The sequence below is a fragment of the Pleurodeles waltl genome, chromosome 3_1 (genome assembly GCF_031143425.1).
Source record: "Pleurodeles waltl isolate 20211129_DDA chromosome 3_1, aPleWal1.hap1.20221129, whole genome shotgun sequence".
NCBI classification, from domain to species: domain Eukaryota; kingdom Metazoa; phylum Chordata; class Amphibia; order Caudata; family Salamandridae; genus Pleurodeles; species Pleurodeles waltl.
The window spans coordinates 1,548,888,582-1,548,910,186 of record NC_090440.1 but is presented as its reverse complement, the minus strand read 5'-3'; the positions used below and the strand labels follow the sequence as shown (position 1 = coordinate 1,548,910,186).

Below are 21,605 nucleotides of genomic sequence, written 5' to 3'. Positions count from 1 at the left end.
TTCAGAACCAGTTGGCCGACAATCTCAGTCGAGATCACCAGAAAGCACACGAATGGGAAATTCATCCTCGGATCTTACAGGATTACTTCCTACGCTGGGGAACACCAAAAATAGACATATTCGCAACCAAAGAAAATGCAAAATGCCCAAACTTCGCGTCCAGGTATCCACACCCTCAATCCAAGGGCAATGCATTATGGATCAGTTGGTCAGGGATATTTGCTTACGCTTTTCCCCCTCCCCCACTCATTCCTTATCTGGTAAACAAACTAAGTCAAAACAGACTCAAACTAATACTCATAGCACCAACCTGGGCTCGCCAACCGTGGTACACAACACTGCTAGACCTATCAGTAGTACCTCACATCAAATTACCAAACCGGCCAGATCTGTTAACTCAACACAAACAACAGATCAGACACCCGAATCCAGCATCGCTCAATCTAGCAATCTGGCTCCTGAAGTCTTAGAATTTGGACTCTTAGACCTTACACAAGAATGTATGGAGGTCATTAAACAAGCTAGAAAACCTACTACAAGACATTGTTACGCAAACAAATGGAAAAGATTTGTTTACTACTGCCACACTAATCAAATTCAACCACTACATGCTTCCACAAAGGACATTGTAAGCTACTATTACACTTACAAAAGTCTAAGCTAGCATTCTCTTCAATTAAAATACATCTCACAGCAATATCTGCCTACCTGCAGATTACACATTCAACATCGCTTTTTAGAATCCCATTCATCAAAGCATTTATGGAGGGATTAAAAAGAATCATACCCCCTAGGACACCACCAGTACCTTCGTGGAACCTTAATATTGTATTAACACGACTCATGGGACCACCATTTGAACCCATGCACTCTTGTGAAATGCAATACTTAACTTGGAAAGTAGCCTTTCTAATAGCTATCACATCACTTAGAAGAGTAAGTGAGATACAAGCATTTACTATACAGGAACCCTTTATACAAATACATAAACATAAAGTGGTTCTCCGTACAAATCCCAAATTCCTACCAAAGGTCATATCACCATTCCACCTAAACCAAACAGTGGAACTCCCAGTCTTCTTTCCACAACCAGACTCAGTAGCCGAAAGAGCCTTACATACATTAGACATAAAAAGAGCACTAATGTATTACATTGACAGAACAAAACAATTTCGTAAAGCAAAACAATTGTTCGTAGCCTTCCAAAAACCTCATGCAGGTAATCCTATATCCAAACAAGGCATTGCCAGATGGATAGTTAAATGTATTCAAACTTGCTATATTAAAGCAAAAACAGATCTACCTATTACACCAAGAGCGCATTCCACTAGGAAAAAAGGTGCCACAATGGCTTTTCTGGGGAATATACCTATGACAGAAATTTGTAAGGCAGCCACCTGGTCTATGCCTCATACATTCACGAAGCATTACTGTGTAGATGTGTTAACAACACAACAAGCCACAGTAGGACAGGCTGTATTAAGAACATTATTTCAGACAACTTCAACTCCTACAGGCTAAGCCACCGCTTTTTGGGGAGATTACTGCTTATTAGTCTATGCACAGCATGTGTATCTGCAGCTACACATGCCACCGAACGGAAAATGTCACTTACCCTGTGTACATCTGTTTGTGGTATGAGACGCTGCAGATTCACATGCGCCCTCCCACCTCCCCGGAAGCCTGTAGCCATTGTGAGTTGGATGAAAATTGTAAATTTGTAAATAAATATTATTTTAATACACATTATGTACATACATACCTACTCCATTGCATGGGCACATTTAGTATATTCACAACTACTACCTCACCCTCTGCGGGGAAAACAATCTAAGATGGAGTCGACGCCCATGCGCAATGGAGCCGAAAGGGAGGAGTCCCTCGGTCTCGTGACTCGAAAAGACTTCTTCAAAGAAAAACAACTTGTAACACTCCGAGCCCAACACTAGATGGCAGGATAATGCACAGCATGTGAATCTGCAGTGTCTCATGCCACGAACAGATGTACACTGGGTAAGTGACATTTTCCATACACTGCATGAATATCTTTTCTAGTTATATATATTTATATGTACATATACATTTCTTCACTCCGTACTTCACCCTCCTGCGGGAAAACAATCTAACAAAGGACTTGATGCCTATGGGCACTATCACAGAGAAGAGGAGTCGCTCGATCTTGTGACTCGAAAAAACTTCTTAGAAGAAAAACAACTTGTAACACTCCAAGCCCAACACTAGATGGCGGACTTATGCAAAGCATGTGAATCTGCAGCACTACATGCCAAAAACCGATGTCTATTCCTTATATGGCAAACAGATAGATAGCCGCAGCACACAATTTGAGTATCCCTTGGTATTAACCTCAGTCTTTAAAGAAGAATTAGGTGGTTGGGTTATTTGTCTTATTAGAAGAGAACATGTGCAGAGAAATGCTACAATTATCCATACAAAGGGACAATTACATATCAACTTTGAAATACTGCATTGTACTATCCAGCAGGTACAAACATTGGCAGTGGTGCAGTTTTCATATTAATCCGAGTATTGGTGACCGCACTAATGACAGCACTAATCAGGCAAACATCACCTACCAGAAGGTGTACTGAGAGTAAAAATGTTTGTTTTTCAGAGGCTACAACTTATCATCCCTGCACACATATTGGACATCCCATATGAATGTTAGAGCTACTTTTAAAGCTGAAGGCTCGTCAGTGTTCTATTCTGGAGCTATGGAAGTGAGGGTGTAGTGTTGTGGTCATTTTAGTTAGGGTGTGAAACCCCCACCTATGTGGTGTGGCATGCTTCATTGTGATAATTGCTCCACCGTGGAGCATTGCCACCACACAGACACAAGGAAAAACAGGGCTACCAATGTGTGGTTTCCGCATTATACCCTTCCACCCTAATGGCCAGTCCCCACCAAAGACTAATATAATTTTGCTGTGTTGCTAGAAAAAGGCCTATTAAAATTGTATAGGGGTGGAGTGTTTAAACTTCGTTTGAACTCCCTACCACAAAATGAAAGTCAAGGGGGAGTGAGAATGCTGAAGGACTGAAGAAGATAGGTAATGTGATTCACACTCAATTTGCCTTATATTGGCTGCCATCTCACTTAAGGTTGCCTGCCTGATGTGTTCTATGCGGCTCACTATTTGTAACAAAGTGAAAGATTCTCAAAGGGGTTCTCTGGCAGATTCTTGCTTTCGGACTAATATTGACGTTGGCATGCTGCTTGCTTCAAGCTCACTATTGCAGTTCGAAGATATATGGGTCCCAAACTGAAAAATGTATTTAAATTTCCATATCAGGATATCTTTCTTTTTGTAAACCTCTGTAAATGTACTTTTTAGGGTTTCTTGGTTCTGGCTGTTGGACCCTTCAGTGAAGTTTGCCAGTGCCAGTGCCAGCGCCATGCCAACTTCCTTTGACTGACTGCTCATGCAAATGTACCATTCTGGTCCGGAATTTGGAAAGGACACCCCAAACACCTTTCTTCCAAATACCGAATCTATATTTAGTTGCAACCCTAAATTGCTATTTGGTAATGCTTTACCGGATCTCAATTTGTGTTTGTACAAATCTAAATACCCTCGGGAAATCAAGCGAATCAAGGCGTTTGCAAAGCAGAAATGTTTGATACATCTGGCCCTTGGTCTCTGGCATACAGTGTCCTGCCATACTACCTACACCCTGACCGGGCCAAGCTTGCATGGATGGCCTAGTCGCACTTACATTAGCTTGGACGCTGGAATTGATTTGGCTCTCATATCAGCTGTCAGAATGCAGAGAAAAGAGCCAGGTATCCTTTCTTTGAGCCCAGTGTCTCTAACGGCATTGTCAATGCAGTATGATTCAAGTATATTCACCAGAGAATCTGTGTGTTAAGATCCCATCGTCACCAAATCCCATCTCTTAGCAAACAAGCCAGTTCGTGAATAAAAGCTATGGTGACTAATCCTTCCTACCTTCCGTCTCCATTTTGCAGTATTTACCTTCTCATAGACCTTCTTGGTGTTGTGACTTTGCAATGTTCCAGGCTGGGGCTGCTTCAGCTGGCTGTGACATAGCTTGTCCTCAGTTGGTAGCCTGTGTCCCATCCTGGGCTGTAGTCTCACATTACTGCTCCGTCTCCCATGACACAGTATGCACATCTACCCAGGGCTTTTTTCCCATACTGCGAGTCCCAATGAGGAATTCCAATATTCATTTTGGACAACTTCCTTGATCCTCAGCTGTCGTATCGCATGTCATGAGGGCATCTCAAGCCACAGCTGCACAGGTGGATCCAGACTCAACTGTTGTACCTTCGACTCTGTACTCAAAGGGACCAGGTCTCCAGATAAACAGCTGACAGCATCACACATCTTTTCAGAACCACAAGTCATGTTCAGACAAAGAATGGCTTTCACAGGGGCAACATATTTTAAAGAATGTTCACCAGTAGCCCGAGTGACTGAAGATTACATGTCGTCAGCCATGTTCCTCAATCTGAGAGACTTTAAGTCCATCCAATGATGATCAGAAGTGAGACATTTGCATATGAGATCCTGGAGATGGAGAAACAACATTGGAAATAAGAACATGATTTGATTTTGTTTGGTGCATAGGTGAGAAGGGAAACCAAAAGGGGAGATCTCACTAAGGTAGCAGTTAAAAAGAAAAGAGAAGGGAGTCCAAGACTGACCCTTGAGGGACTCTGACAAGTAGTGGTGTGATGAAGATAACTTGGTGTTCCATCCTACAGAGAAGGACTACTTAGGGAGATAGGAAGAGAAGCAGCTGAGCTCTGGGCTGGTGATACCTAAGACAATTAAAGCGGAATGATCAATATCAAGGTGAGATGATCAGCAGTATCAATTGCTACAAGAAGGGCCAGAGGTATAAGGATAGAGAATAAACGATTAGGGTGAACTGATGTTATGAAGTAGCAGTCCCTCTCTCCTAATATTTTTATTACTTTTGTTTTTTTGATTTGCCAAATGAGATCGTACCTGTGATCATACCATGCTGAATTTGCAGAATTTCTTATCAGCTTATGTGATTTCTCTATAAAACCGATGAGATTCAGTTTTTCTTAGGATTTTTGTCATATTTATTTTTGCAGGGATTTTGCGAGGCACTCTAGCCATTTTCCTCGTAGATGACTTGTCATGCTGACGGTGCTTTTTGTGAGCCAACACTTGAAATGTTCTTTTGCTTAGACCGTGGCTAACCAGTAATTATATAGTTTTATGATTTTACCCTTTTCCGTATGTCTGTAATTTGGGCCTACATGGCGATTGATGCATTTTTTACTACATTTTTATTATTCTGTCATAAATACCGTTATGCGCAATTTTTGACCTATGACTCAGTCCTTTATGCGTGTAATATTTTATTCTGTTTAACTGTGCTAAATTGTGGTTTCCTGATGAGGAGTATAGTCTCTAATTACCAGATCAACTGGAAACTCTGGAGCCGAATTAGTTTGGCAAAATATTTAGGGTGACAGGATAGTGGGGTTCAGGTGATTGAGTATATGGATTCGGCTCCTATACTACTGTGCTTTTCGATATTAAGATTAATGATCAGAGTTTTAGGGGATAAACTTCTGTGATTTTGCCGGTCAGGCAGTTAGTGGTCTCAAACATCCACATTGCTTACTCTACTGTTATCTTATATAATCGGTATAATTGGTCACCTTTTTGAGGAGGTAGGTGAAATTCACATAATTTCTTTTGAGTACTTTTATGAAATTCCACAAAAATTATGTGAAACGCTAAAGCATCACTTAGCTTGACATTTTAGCGCAAAATGCATCCTCCCGTTCAGTTTAGGAACAAGGACACATTTTGTGCTACATAAGCACAAAAAACTTCAAATGGTACAAACAACAGCTGCTCGCGTTCCAATCGTTGCTTAGTTCTCCAATGCTAAAACTTTGGTGCAAATGTGGCAAAACTACGCCATGTGATGTAAAGGCATACATTTGTGAATTTCACTTAAGGATTGTAACGCCAAATTAGAGAGCTTATGCTGGCATAGTGGAAATTTCGCCTTGACCTATTCAGCTTGTATTATTAGATTATACCATAGTGGAAGGGATATATTAATACTTTGAGTTTAGCTTAGAAGAGTAGAACACTGGTATAGGGAAGAGAGTTGGAGGTTAAACAGACAGTTTGCTGGAAGGGCTGTTTTTCAATTATTTACAAGTTCCATGTGTTGTTGTATGAGATTGAATGGCAAACTGACCAGAGTGGATGGGCCTAGTGTAGACCTGCATCCAGCCAAGTATACCAGAGGCGACACATTGTGCGTAATTGCACAGCCCAAACCCTTAAGTCCTGATCCAACACACTCTAGTATGGAGGCAGGACCTCCTGCTGTTTATCGCCTTTCGGGCAGCCCCTTGCCTGACCTTGTTATGGCTGCGTCTAGCCCTTCCTTTGTATACCAAGTATGTGGAGTGTGGATTGACGGGAGCCTTCTGCTTCATTCTCTGGATCTTGATCATGGAGGCGAGGAAAGGACTCTCTGGCTACAGTACAGTTCTTTAAATCCTGATCTGACATGCCGTAGTATGAAGACAGGAATTCCTGATCCTTACATCCTATTGGGTGTACAATCACTGTGGGTTTCGTCACTTTATATAGTTCTGAAGCTGGTACTTGTATTTATTTTTATTTATAATTTTTTTCTCAGTGTCTACATACTGTGTGTGTTTTGGTTCACCCGTCCCATTAGGTCTCTGCACATCCCACACTACCCCATGCCTCCTTTAGCATAATTCCTTTTTATATGGTTTCATATTTTCCCACTTACATAAAATCACTCTAATAATTACCACCTTACTGCTAATAACGAAATTCACCACTAGAAACTGGAAAAAATGCTTGTTTCCTTAGAATACAAGACTAACCCAGTAATAAACAAACCCACATCAATAATAACTAGGTTAATTACTAACTTTGTCTTTATAACTAATATAGGATACGTGTTTAATTTCATCTAGAGCATACTTTGAAGTATGTCAATGACACTTTCATTAGAGTTGTGAGAGGAGGTACAGCTCGCGATTCTGTTCAGATGATTGCAAAACAAGAAAACCACAAGTATTTATTTCTAGACCGGACCACTCCCTGACGTCCATAACCTTAATAGGTTTTTATTGTGCTTGGTGATTTAGCTAGATAGGAGTAATGTGCAGGGCCCAGGCATTCGAGCATGGCTTCAAATCAAGAACGCGCTTACTTCCTGTAAGCAGCTTGGTGTATTGTATTACAGCGCACAGGCATTCTTGGCATGAAATAGGGATTCATAGTGGCAATAACAGCAGAGATGAAAAACAACTTTATTTGTTGAGCACCGTATACGTACATGTTGAATTCAAAACAAGAGCAAACCCCAAGCCATCAATGTGACTCACTAACATTGTCTCAAATCTCTTCTTCCTCCACGCAGAAAGCAGAATAAGGTTTTACGTTTTACAGCTGTTTAGTGTTCGAGGGAATGTCGTTTTTGGATCTGGTATTAGCAAAGACTGCCTGATTTTGCTAAAATTCTAGGCATAATATACTTACTTAAAGGGACTTTCGACCAACCTTCTTGCTCTCCTAATTGTGCCATTCACATTTTTCTTCTGTCTCAGTCCACTTCAGATATCCGCCTACTTCACTGTAAGTGACAGCATTCTGCCCTTTCACAAGTAGCACTTCCACACTCAAAGTAGTTTCCTTCAGTGCCAGGGACTAGTGTGCCAATGGGCGTCTCTTAAGGCTAAACAAAATCTTGCTTTCAGCAAAAGTTTTTGTTTTTAGTTACGGAGGGCCCAGCAGCATCCCCAGCAGTAATGTTTTGCCAAAACTGCGGCAGAACAAAAAAAGCCTTGCCAAAGCCAAAAGGCTTGGAGCCAATGCGGGACCTAATGGCTCTGCCACTGCTGTTTTTTTAAACACACAGTACAGCACCAAATAATCTGTAGGCGCACTGCAGCAGCTCTTAAGATACATGTGACGAGAAACTGGAAGAGAAGGCTAGCAGAAACATCATATAAAGACCTTTGTATCATATTATTTAAGCTCTAGGGTGGAAAGGTTAGGATCCATGGTTGAAAGAGGTTCGTTTTTCTAGGAGACAGAAAGCCAAAGGCACCTTAAAGAGACACACATTTGTAGAAATGTGATAATTAATAGTACGTTATTTAGAGATGCGTTCCTGAATCGGAAGGGTCCACAAAGGCAAACATGAGTTTGTTTTAAGGCAATACTGTGTAGCGTGACCCATGCTATGAAGACACTAGCCTGAATACTAAATCATAAAATGCCACCTCACGCTATTCTGAGTATTTAAATTTTTTGTATAATTTCTTTAAAAATCATTACAAATAGATCAGAATCATTCAAAAAAGGAATCGGCATCATCACAGCTTTAAGACAACACAAGTAATAATATGACATTGTGCAGTGCCAGGTTAAATTCTAGAACGAATTCTTACATTGCAGGGCTGCAGCAGCAAACGTAGAATAACTACTAAAATTGCTAAGACTCTCGATTAAACCCCAAAAGCATTTTTAAAATGATAATAACAAAAGAGAGCAATGCCATGAATGAAAATTAACAGTTACGGGGCAGAACACAAAACGTCCATACTTAAGGGACCTTTCGCTAAAGTACAACTTGTAAGACCATGTAGCCCCTTGCCTAAAATTCAATTAAATTCACTGTTGTGCCTTAAAGTTAAGTCATGCAGTGTACAAGTTTGGTCCCTATATCACTGAAAGTGATTGACCCCATTTCAGTACAAACCAACTTATGCAGAAGCTCGAAGGCTGTAAGTGCAGGTGATCACTGCAGCATCATGCCAATTAACACTGTGTTTGTGCAGCCGGAAACAGCGAAACCCTACACCCATGGAGAGAACGTTCAACAATCCGGCGCTGTTGCCAGAGGGGGACAGGCATCTCGCAGGCTCCGTCCAGCAATGGCCAGAGATTTGACAATCTGAGCCAGATCTTTTACAGCCTGATGAATAAATGAATATCATGGCCTCTTTACATGTTTTTATACCCTGTTGAAGCAGGATAGGCCTTAAATAAATCCGCCTCTGAGCGAACAGTGCAGGACAAAAACATATAATGTGGATGGCAGATTTTAGAAAGGTTGCACATAAACAACACTTTTTTATGTCCTTAGGAATGTTCTTCCAATGTACCCTGTATTCGGTTATGGGCATAATTAGTAACAGAGTCATTAGTAGGTTCCTTAGAGCTTGTCTCCCCAGGGCGACATTCAAATATGGTTGTAAGTGGGCAGCTTGATACGACTGGACTAGGCCCTCTATTCCATGGATACATTTGATTTTACTAATGTCCTGTTGCGTTGATATTCTTTTGCTTTGTACTTTTAACATCCTCTGTAGGGCTTCCGTCAACAAGTATGTGCTGTTGATAGCCTCTAGGTGTAAATTCAGTGCGAGTGAGGCAGTGGCTAATTATCTTGACCAGCTACATTTTTTTGTCTTGAAAGATAATGCGTAGCGTAGTTCTCAGCGAATCCAGAGTAGCCATGAGCACCTGATGGTAATACTTAATTATATCTTTTTTGCAATGGATGTCCATTTTTTTAAGCCCAAATTCTAAGCGATCAGTGTGCGCTGCGTCCCTTTAGGAATCCCAAGGATTTTTCTATATGTCGCCATGTGGCAGTGTTCCAATGTCTCAATAAGCATGCCAGGACAGGCTAAGTGGCCGTATGTTATAGTTGGTAGAATCTTGGCTCATGTCACTCTTAGAATTCCCTCTGGGGAAGGGCTATGTAAGCTATGGTGCAATTTACAAATTGCATAGGCTGTCTTTGCTTCTTTTCCTGGTTGTGCTTCAGCATGCAAGGTGGACTTCTTATATGCTGATGGAAAGATAAAGAAAATAGCTGTTGGATGGGAACTCAATAAACATCTCAGGAAAAGAGATATTAACCATCCCCCAGAACATTAGGGCAGACCTTGCGTCAGGTCCTAATGGTTTGCCGGGGAGCATTTTTAAGGACGATTGTGCTTTTTGGGCATTTCACATGCATAGCTTGATCAGTGAATGTATCCTGTCAGCAACCATTCCAGAATCATGGAAGGGTTCTATCCTGTTTCCTATTCAGAAAAAGGGTTGATTACACCTCGCCCGAAAAATATAGGTTAATTGCCCTGCTTGATGTCTATGGAAAGGCCTTTGCGAAGGTGCTACTGAGGGAACTCTAGGCTTTGATCAATGAGAATAATACCCCGTACTATCTGATTGGATTCAGGCCAAACTCATCAACCATTGATAATGTGATTGCCCTTTCTTACCTGGGGGGGAAAAGCTGACAAAGTGAGTATGCCCCTCTCTATGCTTGTTTTATTGACTATTGTGCTGCATTTTATAGAATTGATCGTAACATTCTTTGGGCTAAACTTGCTCGATGGGGCATCCCAAAGCAAACTCCTGGAAGCAATTATAGCTCTGTATATTGATACACGGGTGCGGATTAGGATTTCACATAGTCACACCACCGGGAAAATTTATACAAACAAGGAGCTTAAGCAGGGTTGTGTCATCGCCCGACTCTTTTCAACCTATACACTACTGTTTCGGGGGCAGGGTTGCTGAAGGACCATACTTTTCCACCTAAATTAAGACACTGTAATCTCCCCCCTCATAATGCTATTTGGTGATGATTTGGCATTATTAGATTTTACTTGTATTGGTATGACAAGAGCACTGGGCATACTTCTTGCTTATAACACCAAGAAGCCTTACAGGCAAATGCTAAAAAATCTACGGTTCTGGTGTTTGGGCAATGGACTAAGAAAAGACAGTTGCATTGGTATAAGCACAATTGGTAAATACAATTATCTCGGAGTCTGGTTGTTGGACTCTGGGAAGACCACCTTGCATGCTGAAGCTACTCTGAGTATAACCACACTTTGTTCTTTTGCTTGTTAACATGTGTTGACTATTTGCTTTACAGTTTTTACCAAGCATTGGCAAGGCCAATAGAGCTGACTTACACTTTCAGTTATAACCTAGATCTGCAAATGATCTGTTTCAGGTAGTAGGAGCAGGGTGTTCCCAATCATAGTAAATCCTATCAAGCAGGAGTATTGAAGCTGCTGGGAGTGTACAATTTTACTGCTAGGTATAGCAAATGGTTGCTCCGCGAACAGAAACTAAATGTTACCCTTAAAATAATTGTACTTTGGCATCCCTGGGAGTCACATTATGGGGGTCATTACCACAGTGGCGGTCCAACTTCCACATTACAAACATGGCGGTTGCGCCACAGTCCGACCACCAGTTTACCTCCACAGGAGGGGCTGGCGGTCCTAATCTGCCAGAGCAGCACTGCAGGCAGCTCTGCCCTTGGGATTTCGACCCCCCTCTCTGCCAGCTAGATACATAGCAGCAGCACCACCATGTAAAGCTGGCGGAGATGGGGTGCAGGGTGTCCCAGAGGGGCCACTGCACTCCCCTTGCACTTGGCGTGAGCAGTGCAGGTGCCCACCCTGGCCAGCCCTTTCGCAAAGTTCACTGTCTACTTTGCAGAAAGTGAACATTGTGACGGGTGCTGCTGCACCCTACACACTACAGCATTGCTGCCAGCTCTGTTATGAGCCAGCGTCAATGTTGTATGCTGTATCCCGCTGTGCCAGCAGGAAACTCCTAGTGGGGCCCGCAGGAAGGTGACCATACTGGTGGCAACCTGACCATCTGGACTTACGCGGATGGGCATTTCCATCCGCCATTGCCATAATCAACCCCAGTGACTCTTACCATGGGTGTTGTGCGTGGAAAAAGAGCACCCTGCCCCAGCTGCAGAAGAATCAGGGCTTAGTGGGGGCACGGAGGGAAGTCATAATGGAGTAGCATGAAGAAAGGCAGGTAGCACCATTTTATCAAGTGCTATAACAGCTATAAGAAGTATTTTATGTTCTACTGTCATACCCTTAATTTGAACTCAGCACGACTCTTGAAAGATCCCTGAAATACCATAGGTTTGACCTTTTCAAGCAGTGGCAAACTGAAAAAAATACTGGAAAGTCAATGACAAACGGGCTGGCACAAATAATGTTTTCAGAATTCGTCATTCTGTATGACTCCCACTAACGTACTTGTGTTTCTGTGTGTACAGGCCATATCATTATAAGGAAAAAAGTGCACTACTAAATGAGGTTAAGTGACTACTGACCATTAATGACACATACTATTTTCTTATGGCTACTCAAGCTGTTGATAACGTTGCAATGTTTGAAGATCATAATGTTTCGATTTGATTTGTTTGTGTTGTACAGAAGCAAAGGGATGTAAAGAATCGAGCTGTTCGCCTGCAGCTCAAGAATTGATGACGCGACTGGGGTTTCTCCTTGGTGAAGGGATTTCAAGTTCTGCACATATGTCTATGGATGTCAAAAATGAAACCATGGTATGATGTATGTTTGTTATACGGTTCCTAATGCAAATCTAGGGGTTGAGTATTTTTCCAGAACCAACAATCTTGACATTCATTATTCATCACAAAATAGTTTATTCTTGAATTCAAAGTCACAAAGCCACACTGGTTGCCACTAGTTAGTTCTCAGAGAAGATGAAACCTGAATATTTCATTGGGAGACAGCTGTGCAAAATAAACATTAATTTACATTTTTTTAAACTGCACTCTTTAAAATGAACCCTTAATTCTTAGTTCACAGTGAACTATGTGGGTCAGGAGTTAGAAAAAATGCTAATCAAGATGCTTAGATGTGCATACTTCGAACTTGATCGGGTCAAGGTACATTTGAACGACCCACTTGCAGCATCCGGTTGATCTACCTTGAACTGAATTATGGTAAGCCTGGCTGTTAATGATGTTGCCTATTGAAATTCGGGTCTGTTTGTTCCCACGTGTCTCTGCCTAACAACTTTCTTCTTTCTTGAGGACTATCAATGTGTCCCCGGTTGAGTGAACATAAATGTTTTGAAGGTCTTTCTGAAGAAGCGGAGGGTAAAGGGAGGTTAATGATGTTGGCTCCATGTGGGCAGTTTCTTTGATAGAAAACTGAATGTCAAGTGTTGGAGCCCCTCACTATGAATCAGACGTCTATAGAATGGCTGAATTCTAGGGACTGGCATTTGCTGTGGGAGTGCCATATGGAAGTGGGTGAATTTAAAGGCTAAATAGGTGCCAGGGAAATGCACCTAATAATCAAAACCTGCCAATACCAAGAATTGGTCTGTAGTCAGGACCCTTTGGGTTGGTCGAGTGGGTGGGCAAGTCTGTGAGTCTTTCTTAGTGTGGTAGCGCAGAGTAGTTGGACTTGACCGTCTCTGCCCTTCCCCAGTGGTGATGCAGTGCTGTAGGGCAGCATCTCCAGTGGTGCATTACTTTTGTTGTGAACACCTTTATTCCCTCCCATCACGACAGATATGTTTGCTTATTTCTGAAGTGTAGTTTTACCAAAAAGTCTTCATGGTAGTAGCATGACTAGGGGGTAGGAAAACTCACAGAGAAGATTTATCTTTCATATAACACAACCTAAGAAAAATCAATAAACTAATGGACTTATAAAGCCAATATATTCCCATGGATGAATATACCATTTTTTTCCAAGACAAAGAAATTTCTTATATGAGAAACCTGTGTGCTCTGAATTAAGACTCGGGTGCAGCAAAATATTGTCTTTGCTTTGTGACATATTATTTAAGTTACACTGGACCTCAAACCTCAGTTCTAAAATGGGAATGCCTTTGCATGCGCAGTTCCCCTACACAGCGCTGTGTGCCTCCCTAACAATGTATCTTTTAGGTGTAAGAGACTGATGTTTCCAGGTTACACCCAGAAAACACAAACACAGGCCCCGCCATTTGAACTAATTCCAACCTTCACGTCCGAAAATGGCATTCATCCTGTGCCAACCTGTGATTTCCACTGCTTTCGATTTCATCCCACATCAAAAGTACTCATCTGTTAGCAGAAGCATTTCCACTTGTTTTGCTCAGTAACAGGAAATTGATCTGATGTCCACCTATTTTTTATTTATTTATAGAAAGCATTTGTAATGAAATAGCCATTATTTTGTGCTAACGGAGGATCTCCGACTTTCAGGTCATTAGATGATTCTCTCGCAGGACAAGGTGCCTGTGCATCTTGCATGTTTACCCTGAACTTCCTATGACAGCAACTTACTAAATGCACACATTTTCCAGAAAGTGAGGATCAGTAAACGCTGTTGGATTTGTTTAAAAGAAAAAAAAAAAAACTCCTCATTGGGAGAACCAGTCTTAGATTAACAAGATTCACGTTGATGAATTCTTGGCACAAAAGGCTTCTTAATGCTGATAGCAAAACCGCATATTCGCATCATGCGAGTTTCTTGTTTTAACAAATGGAATTAAAATAGGAGAGTGATAATATTATCAGATGGAACATTTCATTCTTTTTGGCAACATATCATTTCCTTTTCACTCGCATGTATGCAAGATCAAGTCTTTGCTCTGAGAGCTGGTAAAGGCTCGTGGTGCTGTCCTGGGTTCAGAGCAGATGTAACGGAGAGAAGGCAGTTTCACTCTTAGAGAGTGTCCAAAAACATCCACCTGCATCTTACAAGCACTGCATCCAGTGCCTGTGTGTGCACTCCAACCCCTTTATTGCAAGACTGATGTTTAGGTCTGACATTATCCATGACCTTTAGATTCGAGGCCTTTCAGGCAGCTCTCTTTGTCCACTGGTCTATTATCGTGTCACACAACAGCATACATCTTGGGGTAACGGGTCAGCCCTCTTAAGCCACTGGCTATCTTCCCTGTGAGTGGTGCTTTCTGTTTTTTTTTCATGAGCACATCCACCCAAAGTAGATCCATTCAGTGCCAGTGATTACTATCAAAATATGTGCATTTTGAGCCAAAAATATACTTTTGTTTTAGCTTTGATTTCCTTTAATATTGGCGGCGCCCAGCAGATCCCCAAGCAATAAAGTGCTACAAAAAAACTGACAAAACAAGCATTGGCAAAGCCAAAAGGTTGGCAGCCAAAGCCATCGTATTGCCTTTGCCAGTGCTTTTTTTCTTTAATGGTAGTTTGCGCTGGTGTTTGTTACTAATGTGCCTCTGTCTAATGACTGTTTTCGATGCTCTTTGCAGTGCACAACAGCCGGCCACGGTATAAGCCCGTGCTCCACGTTAACGAGCAGCACCGCGTCGCCAAGCACAGACAGCCCCTGCTCAACTCTGAATAGCTGCATCAGCAAGACGGCAAACAACAAAAGCAGTCCCTGTGGGACTATTAGCAGCCCCAGCTCCACGCTGGAAAGCAAGGATAGTGGAATTATAGGTAAGCATGTAACCCTTAGCACTGCCCTGACTGTGTGGACTGGGCCCTGTAAAGACTGAACGCCTAAACACCTTCATTTGATAAATGGATATTTTTTTCAGGTCCTTCGAATTCACTGGGCAGTTTTAGATTGTTCACACAGAAGTGTTGCTTATCACAGTGCAGACGCGTCACATGTAGATAACGCTGACAGTGGGTGCGGTTTAACATTTAGCAAGTAGGTCTTTGTCAAGTTGATTAGGACGTGAATTCATTAAGGCTGTGTTTTGCTTCTGAGCTGAGGACATACTGTATAAATAGAATGTGTTTCAACTCCCCGAGGACCCTGGAGCATCAGCGAGAGACGCAGGGTGGCTTTTGTGTTTGCAGGTATTTTTTATGTTAAGCTTTTCACAGAGGTTCGTAGCAGCTGTTAGTGTAGCAATAGGTTGCACATGAATAATTCACTGTACATGTAACAATGCAGTGTGGTGTTCCCAATAACTAAGGGATGAATTTGGGAAGATGAGTGCGGTCCAGTTTCGGGTAGCAGTGAGTGAGTTGTACTAACTTGGAAGCCATACACAAGGCTTCATCCCTCTTGTAGGTTTTTTATTGTGTTTTTTTTGGCATTAATGCTTGTACTTCTATGTTACTTCAGTTGTCTATAATGTTTGACAGCTTTATCATGAGTACTATCTTTCCTTTCCCTCAGATGCTGGCTTGATTCTCATTATCACTCTACTTCTTGCAGCTAGACATAGTTGTTTTGTGTTTTTCAGGGTTGGTGTTAGCCAGACCCTTTTGTATGTATGTATATGTGTATAATATATGCGCATATATATATAAAGCAAAGGTTACAGGGACGTTATAGTTAGGCTAACATTTTTAACGTACAAAACCATAGAAATTCACCTGTTGGAGTTAGTTATCTCAAGTAACTAACTCTTGCCCTTAGGGAACTATGACTTGCACCCCGCTGTGCACAGTTTTTTTGTAAAAAAAATGTACTGCAAATATTGCATTGATGTTATCAGTGATGTTAAGGAAAACAACGTTATTATCGGTATTTAATTACTGTACACTTAAAAGTAGGACATCCACCCCCAAAGAAAGCTAGAAATCTCTATGCTCTTCTGAACCAACCCCAAAAGTTATTAGGGTTCCCTTGTTCTAGACACAAGTAAACAGTTTAACATTGACCCCTATGGCCAGTGTTAGCCATTGGGAGATGTTTTGAGCTGTCTCATTTCAGTTCTGCAGTGCTCAAGTATTGGTGGGATGGAGATGTCTCCTCCATGGTAAATGGATATGTACCACTGCACTTAGTGTGTGACAGCATTGAAACTGGTTTCCTGCCTGTCACAGTGTCCTTTCCTCGGGATCTGCACGTTGCTGAACAAAAGGCCCACCACCCGGCGTCACCAACTCAGAAAGCTATCATAGCACAGAGTTATGATGAAGCCAGTCGGGGGAAGGGAATTAGGGTAGGGAACAGCAGGGAGAGAGATCTGAAAAGAAAAGGTTAGAACAAATATGCACTTACTCATTCATAGCAGTATAACTCATAAATAGGCTCTTGACTAAATGCATCTCCGATATCAAATGGAGACCCCTTTTGAATTGAGGGCAAAGCCCCTTCTTTGAATCATGGAACAAGAACAAACTACAACCTCAGAACCAAGAGATGGCAAGAGCTTTGGACTATGATCATACTCTGAATATCAATCCTGTAACATCTATGCATTCATAACATAAACCTTTGATCATGACCTAGAAAATCTAAAAGAATTAAATATGCTTTTCACGTATTATGCTTTCCAAAAAAAAAGAATGAAAACTATAATTTGTTTATCTCCAAGAATACTTTCACATTCACAACTATAAAGCTGGGAAGTTTTTTACTCATTGGACTTGAATCGCTTTGTTCCTTATGCCAGATAGCGCTTTTGTTTGTTTCATCTGAAGCGCTACGCTCCGCTTGTTATGCTAAGGGGTGCCTTACTCATGTGGCCTGGATCACTTTGATTGTTGTGCCAAGGGCTTTTTTACGCATGTGGCTTGAAGCGCTTTGATTGCTGTGCCAAGGGTGTTTTCCTTATGTGGACTGAAATGCTTTGATTGCCGTGCCAAGAGCGCTTTACTCATGTAGACTGGAGCGCTTTGATTGCTGTGCCCAGGGCACTTTACTCATGTGAACTGAAGCGCTTTGATTGCGGTGCCAAGGGCGCTTTACTCATGTGGGCTGAAGCGCTTTAATTACTGTGCCAAGACCGCTTTCCTCATGTGGGCTGAAGCGCTTTGATTACTGTGCCAAGACCGCTTTCCTCATGTGGACTGAAGCGCTTTGATTACCGTGCCAAGAACGCTTTCCTCATGTTGGACTGAAGCGCTTTAATCGTTGTACTAAGAGGCGCTTTACTTCTGTGCTCTGAAGCGCTTTAATCGTCGCGCTAAGGCGACTTTACTCTGAAAACTGAAAACGCTTTGCTCGTTCTCGTACTAAGGGGCGCTTTACCTTTTTCTAAGTACAACTCCCTTCAAGATTTGGCTCATCTAGGCCTTACTGCTACGAGTACGGCCTACTCGTCTCTGAATTCACCATGGAAACAAAGGTACTCCGATTTGCCGTCCATCTGCCATGCAGGAAATCTGCTCTTCTTCAGAGGAACCCCCACGAGGTCTGACTGCAACAAAGTCTTCAAAATAGTGAATAACGTGCTTGGGTGTGGCTGGGCTTTATAGGCCTCCCAAGATACCCCGAGATGGCTGCTGCCTCTAAAAACATGGGAATTGTAGTCCCTTCATGGAATAGCACTGATAAGTGCATCTTGTCCACCAATGTCCTGAATCTGCAGCTCTATGAGCTTTGCCACAGGGTAGACAATGCTGATGGCCACCTTTGGAACAAGAACGGATGACAAGTGGTGCGCATTAAGCGCCGCAGAGCCGCGCAGCGGAGTTTCGGGTGGGACCTGGACCGCGCATGGCCTTAATCCTGACACTGCCTTTCTGATTGACCGTGCTGTCATGCTAATCTAGTGTTGCCCTGTCCTTGTTAATGCAAGGGTCAATGGTTACCCGGATGGACACACACTGTTCTCTTATAGCGAGCATTTGACTTCTGTGCATGACCTGGATGAGTCACTTAAAAGTGTTTTGTGAATCATTAATATGACTAGAACATTTCCTCTGTGTTAAGGAGAGGGTGGTCTACTGACCCATCGTGTGTGAAGTTCTGCTCTTATGTGAGGCCCAGATCTTTGCCCTGATATTCCATTCGCTTGTGGAGAGCATTTAAGTGCATTGAGTGTGGCACATGTGTATGGTAGCAGTATGATGAGAGTCCACGTACTTGGTTCAGTTGGATCTATTTCATACGCTCTATGATTTAAAATGGCACAAGATAGATGGTGGATACAGCTTCCCCAGACAGTGGAATTGTGCCAGCTGGGTGGAGAGCCATATACTGAAGTGAAGGAGAATATGGAGTTGTGGGTTCCCTTAGAAATTCTTTTCGGGGCTTGTTAGCAAAGGGCAGCTTATTAGTGCTTTCTGAGCACTGCCATTTGCTAGATAGTGTCGAGGAGTGGAACTGCATTTTCTGTTGTTGAAGGTGAGCATGTTCCTCGAAAGGGATTTTTTTTTGGCCTATCCCTGATAACTGCTTCAGGAAGGAAGGGCTTGTGCAGTTGTTTTGGATGCTCCTGCTTATTGCAGCATCATTATTTCCTGTTGCGACAGCCATTACCTTGCATAAAGGCTGTGTCTGAGAAACCGTCAGAATATGACATTTGAAAGACAACCAACCCATACCACTTCTGAAACCTTAGGCTGTTGATCCGCTTCTTGAAAACTGTGTATAAACGTGGGATCCAAATCACTCTACTTTGTCCAGTGAGACTTTCCAGGAGGAAAAATCATCACATTTCCAGTGTGGCAAGTGACCAGAGAAAGCAAGCGGTTGTTAGGGAGCAAGCTAGGAGCGACCCATATGTGGAAGGATCCCTTGTCTCCCTAAGTGGTTCTTGCCACAAAACGCACTAAGACTTCTACAAGTGGCAAGAATTGTCTGTGATGGGCAACCAGCATGTGACTGAAAAACTGTTGCGGCCAGCGTTGAAGACGAAATGCTTAATCACAACTGGGGTAGGAGCCCTGAGTAGTCCCCTGATTAGCGTAGAGGCCTTTAATGGCAGAAGAAATCCTCATGATCACTATCAGCCTGGAGGTTGCTTCTTCCATGCCCATGACCCATCTGCACCTGGCCTAAGGAGCCGCTACTGCTGAAGGTGAGTGCAGTCATGTGAGCTACTGTGCTGACATCTTCCAGCCATCAAGGTCTGAGAGAGGCCGCTGCTGTGGCTTCTGCAGTTCAAGTGCAGTACTGCTGCACACATTCATCTCGTACCCTCTGATCTGGAAGGCCAAATATGCAGGTAAGAGTGGGGCACGGAACTGTGAGTGGAATGAAAGACTGTGGAAGCAGAGGAAGGACTTCTATCTGAACTTAAGATCTTTACCCGGTAAACTCAAAGGGGGGGAAAACAATCTGTACTGTAGTGAGATCTATGTTTGGGGTGAGTTGAATGAAGTGTACTTGTGCCTGATCATTGCCTTATCCTGTTAAACACTGTTAGCAGGAGTACAGTACCGAAGGGGGTGTAGTACCTTGTGGATGGTCGCAAACAGGATTACATTATCCCCTTAATGCGCTATATTTTAAAACAGTATGCTGAATGATTAAAATGCTTTTATTTAACCCAAAGCATAATCTCTGGGCTCAGGAATAAGGTATTGTGTTTGTTGGTTGACTGTTCTTCTCGGAGTTCTTGCTCCCACATTACCTCTCTGAGAAACCTTGGATTGCTTGCCCTCACTACCCTTAGAGTCAAGTGCAGACAGGGTATACTTGGCCTAGTTTTGTAGAGCCACTGTAGGATGAACCCCAGAGCACGACTGGTGAATTTCCGCAACCACTACAGTTTGGGACCCACTGGCCCCTATCTGCCCTGTGGACTCCCAAGCAGGGTCTGACAGTTGTCGACAAGTGGTGTAGGATCTAGAAGTTCCAATTTCAGTTGTCTTGAACAGAAATATAAGTTTAGCTTGAAACGTGCATGGCCTACGTAGTGCAATGGCAGGTACAAAATTGGTGGGAGTAGACCTTGACACCCTATCCTTAGTTCAGGTGAAGTGTCACTGTGTAGAGTGAGAGTGGAGGGCTCCCAGAAACAAACCTATGGAGTTACTTACAGTTTGTATTAAGGGCCAGTTAGAGACCTGGACGATAGGCAGGACACTGTGATGGATTCTGAGGAGGGGAACCATAATAGGACCCAAGTGAAGGAGTGTTGCGGTATCTGGCTTTCTGAGCCCCTTAGCACGTTTTCCCCAGAAACACCCTCAATGTGTCCCCAAATTTACTTTCTATATATTCGCAAAGAAATCCCCAGCCCCTGCTGTCTATCTCATCTCAGCTACTACACCCTGGAATTTCAAGGGTACCTCGGTCACAAACTACAGGAGTCATTCTCCTTGGATGGTTTAATTTCTGACTGAGACCCAGAACCTGCAGTTAGCAATCCAGAAAAAAGGGATGAGAAAAAGGAGAAGGTCAGAGAGGTTTTTTGGGGGACAGGAGGTTTGTGAAATCGAATGAATGAGCCTGAGTAGAAAGAAGACAGTTTAAAACGGAAACGGGGGAAATAAAATCGAAAGGCAGGGGGAAAAAAAGGGAGCGAGAGATTAATAGCCTTAGAGAAAGAGAAGCTCAGGATGGCAGCAGACACAGCTACATTTGGGGATGGTGATTATACCTCCAGCTCTGCAGAATTACCTGACAAGATTCCAATAGAGCTTGTACACATATATATGCAGGCACCAGGATTTTGAAAAATGTTTTATGAGCTTTGAGATTGCTCATAGAGCGCATTCTTTGAATGATGTGTTAGCGGCCAGCCACTTTAATGACTTTTTTGGTAACATAAGATATGGCAGTCATAGGGAGAATGCTGTAACTGAGCAGATGAACTATGGGTGAACAAAGGATGCTCTGGTGTGACCGACTGGGCTGAGGCCAGCTCAGCACATTCAGGGATCCAAAGAAAGGAATTGAGTGGATGGCGTTTTAAACTTCAGATTCATGGTGTGTTGGATAATTGGAATGTGTAGGTGTGGGGAATGGAGGACAAAGATTTTCATGCCCTTAATCAGCTAATGGTCACCACAGAGCAAATCAGTAAGGAGTACACTACTCCACTTCGGCAATACCTGGCTGACAGAAAAGGATCCAGAGAAAC

General features: G+C 42.6%; 1 protein-coding gene across 2 annotated transcripts in view; it reads left to right on the top strand.

Annotated features, from left to right (window-relative positions):
- The window catches only part of TANC1 (tetratricopeptide repeat, ankyrin repeat and coiled-coil containing 1), a 736,024-nt gene that overhangs the window by 299,149 nt on the left and 415,270 nt on the right, over positions 1-21,605 (top strand). For both annotated transcript variants that reach the window (XM_069225129.1, XM_069225130.1), the window contains 2 exons: positions 12,308-12,438; positions 15,135-15,324. In XM_069225129.1, the coding sequence (XP_069081230.1) occupies positions 12,308-12,438; positions 15,135-15,324 (321 nt within the window). The remainder of the gene's footprint in view (positions 1-12,307; positions 12,439-15,134; positions 15,325-21,605) is intronic.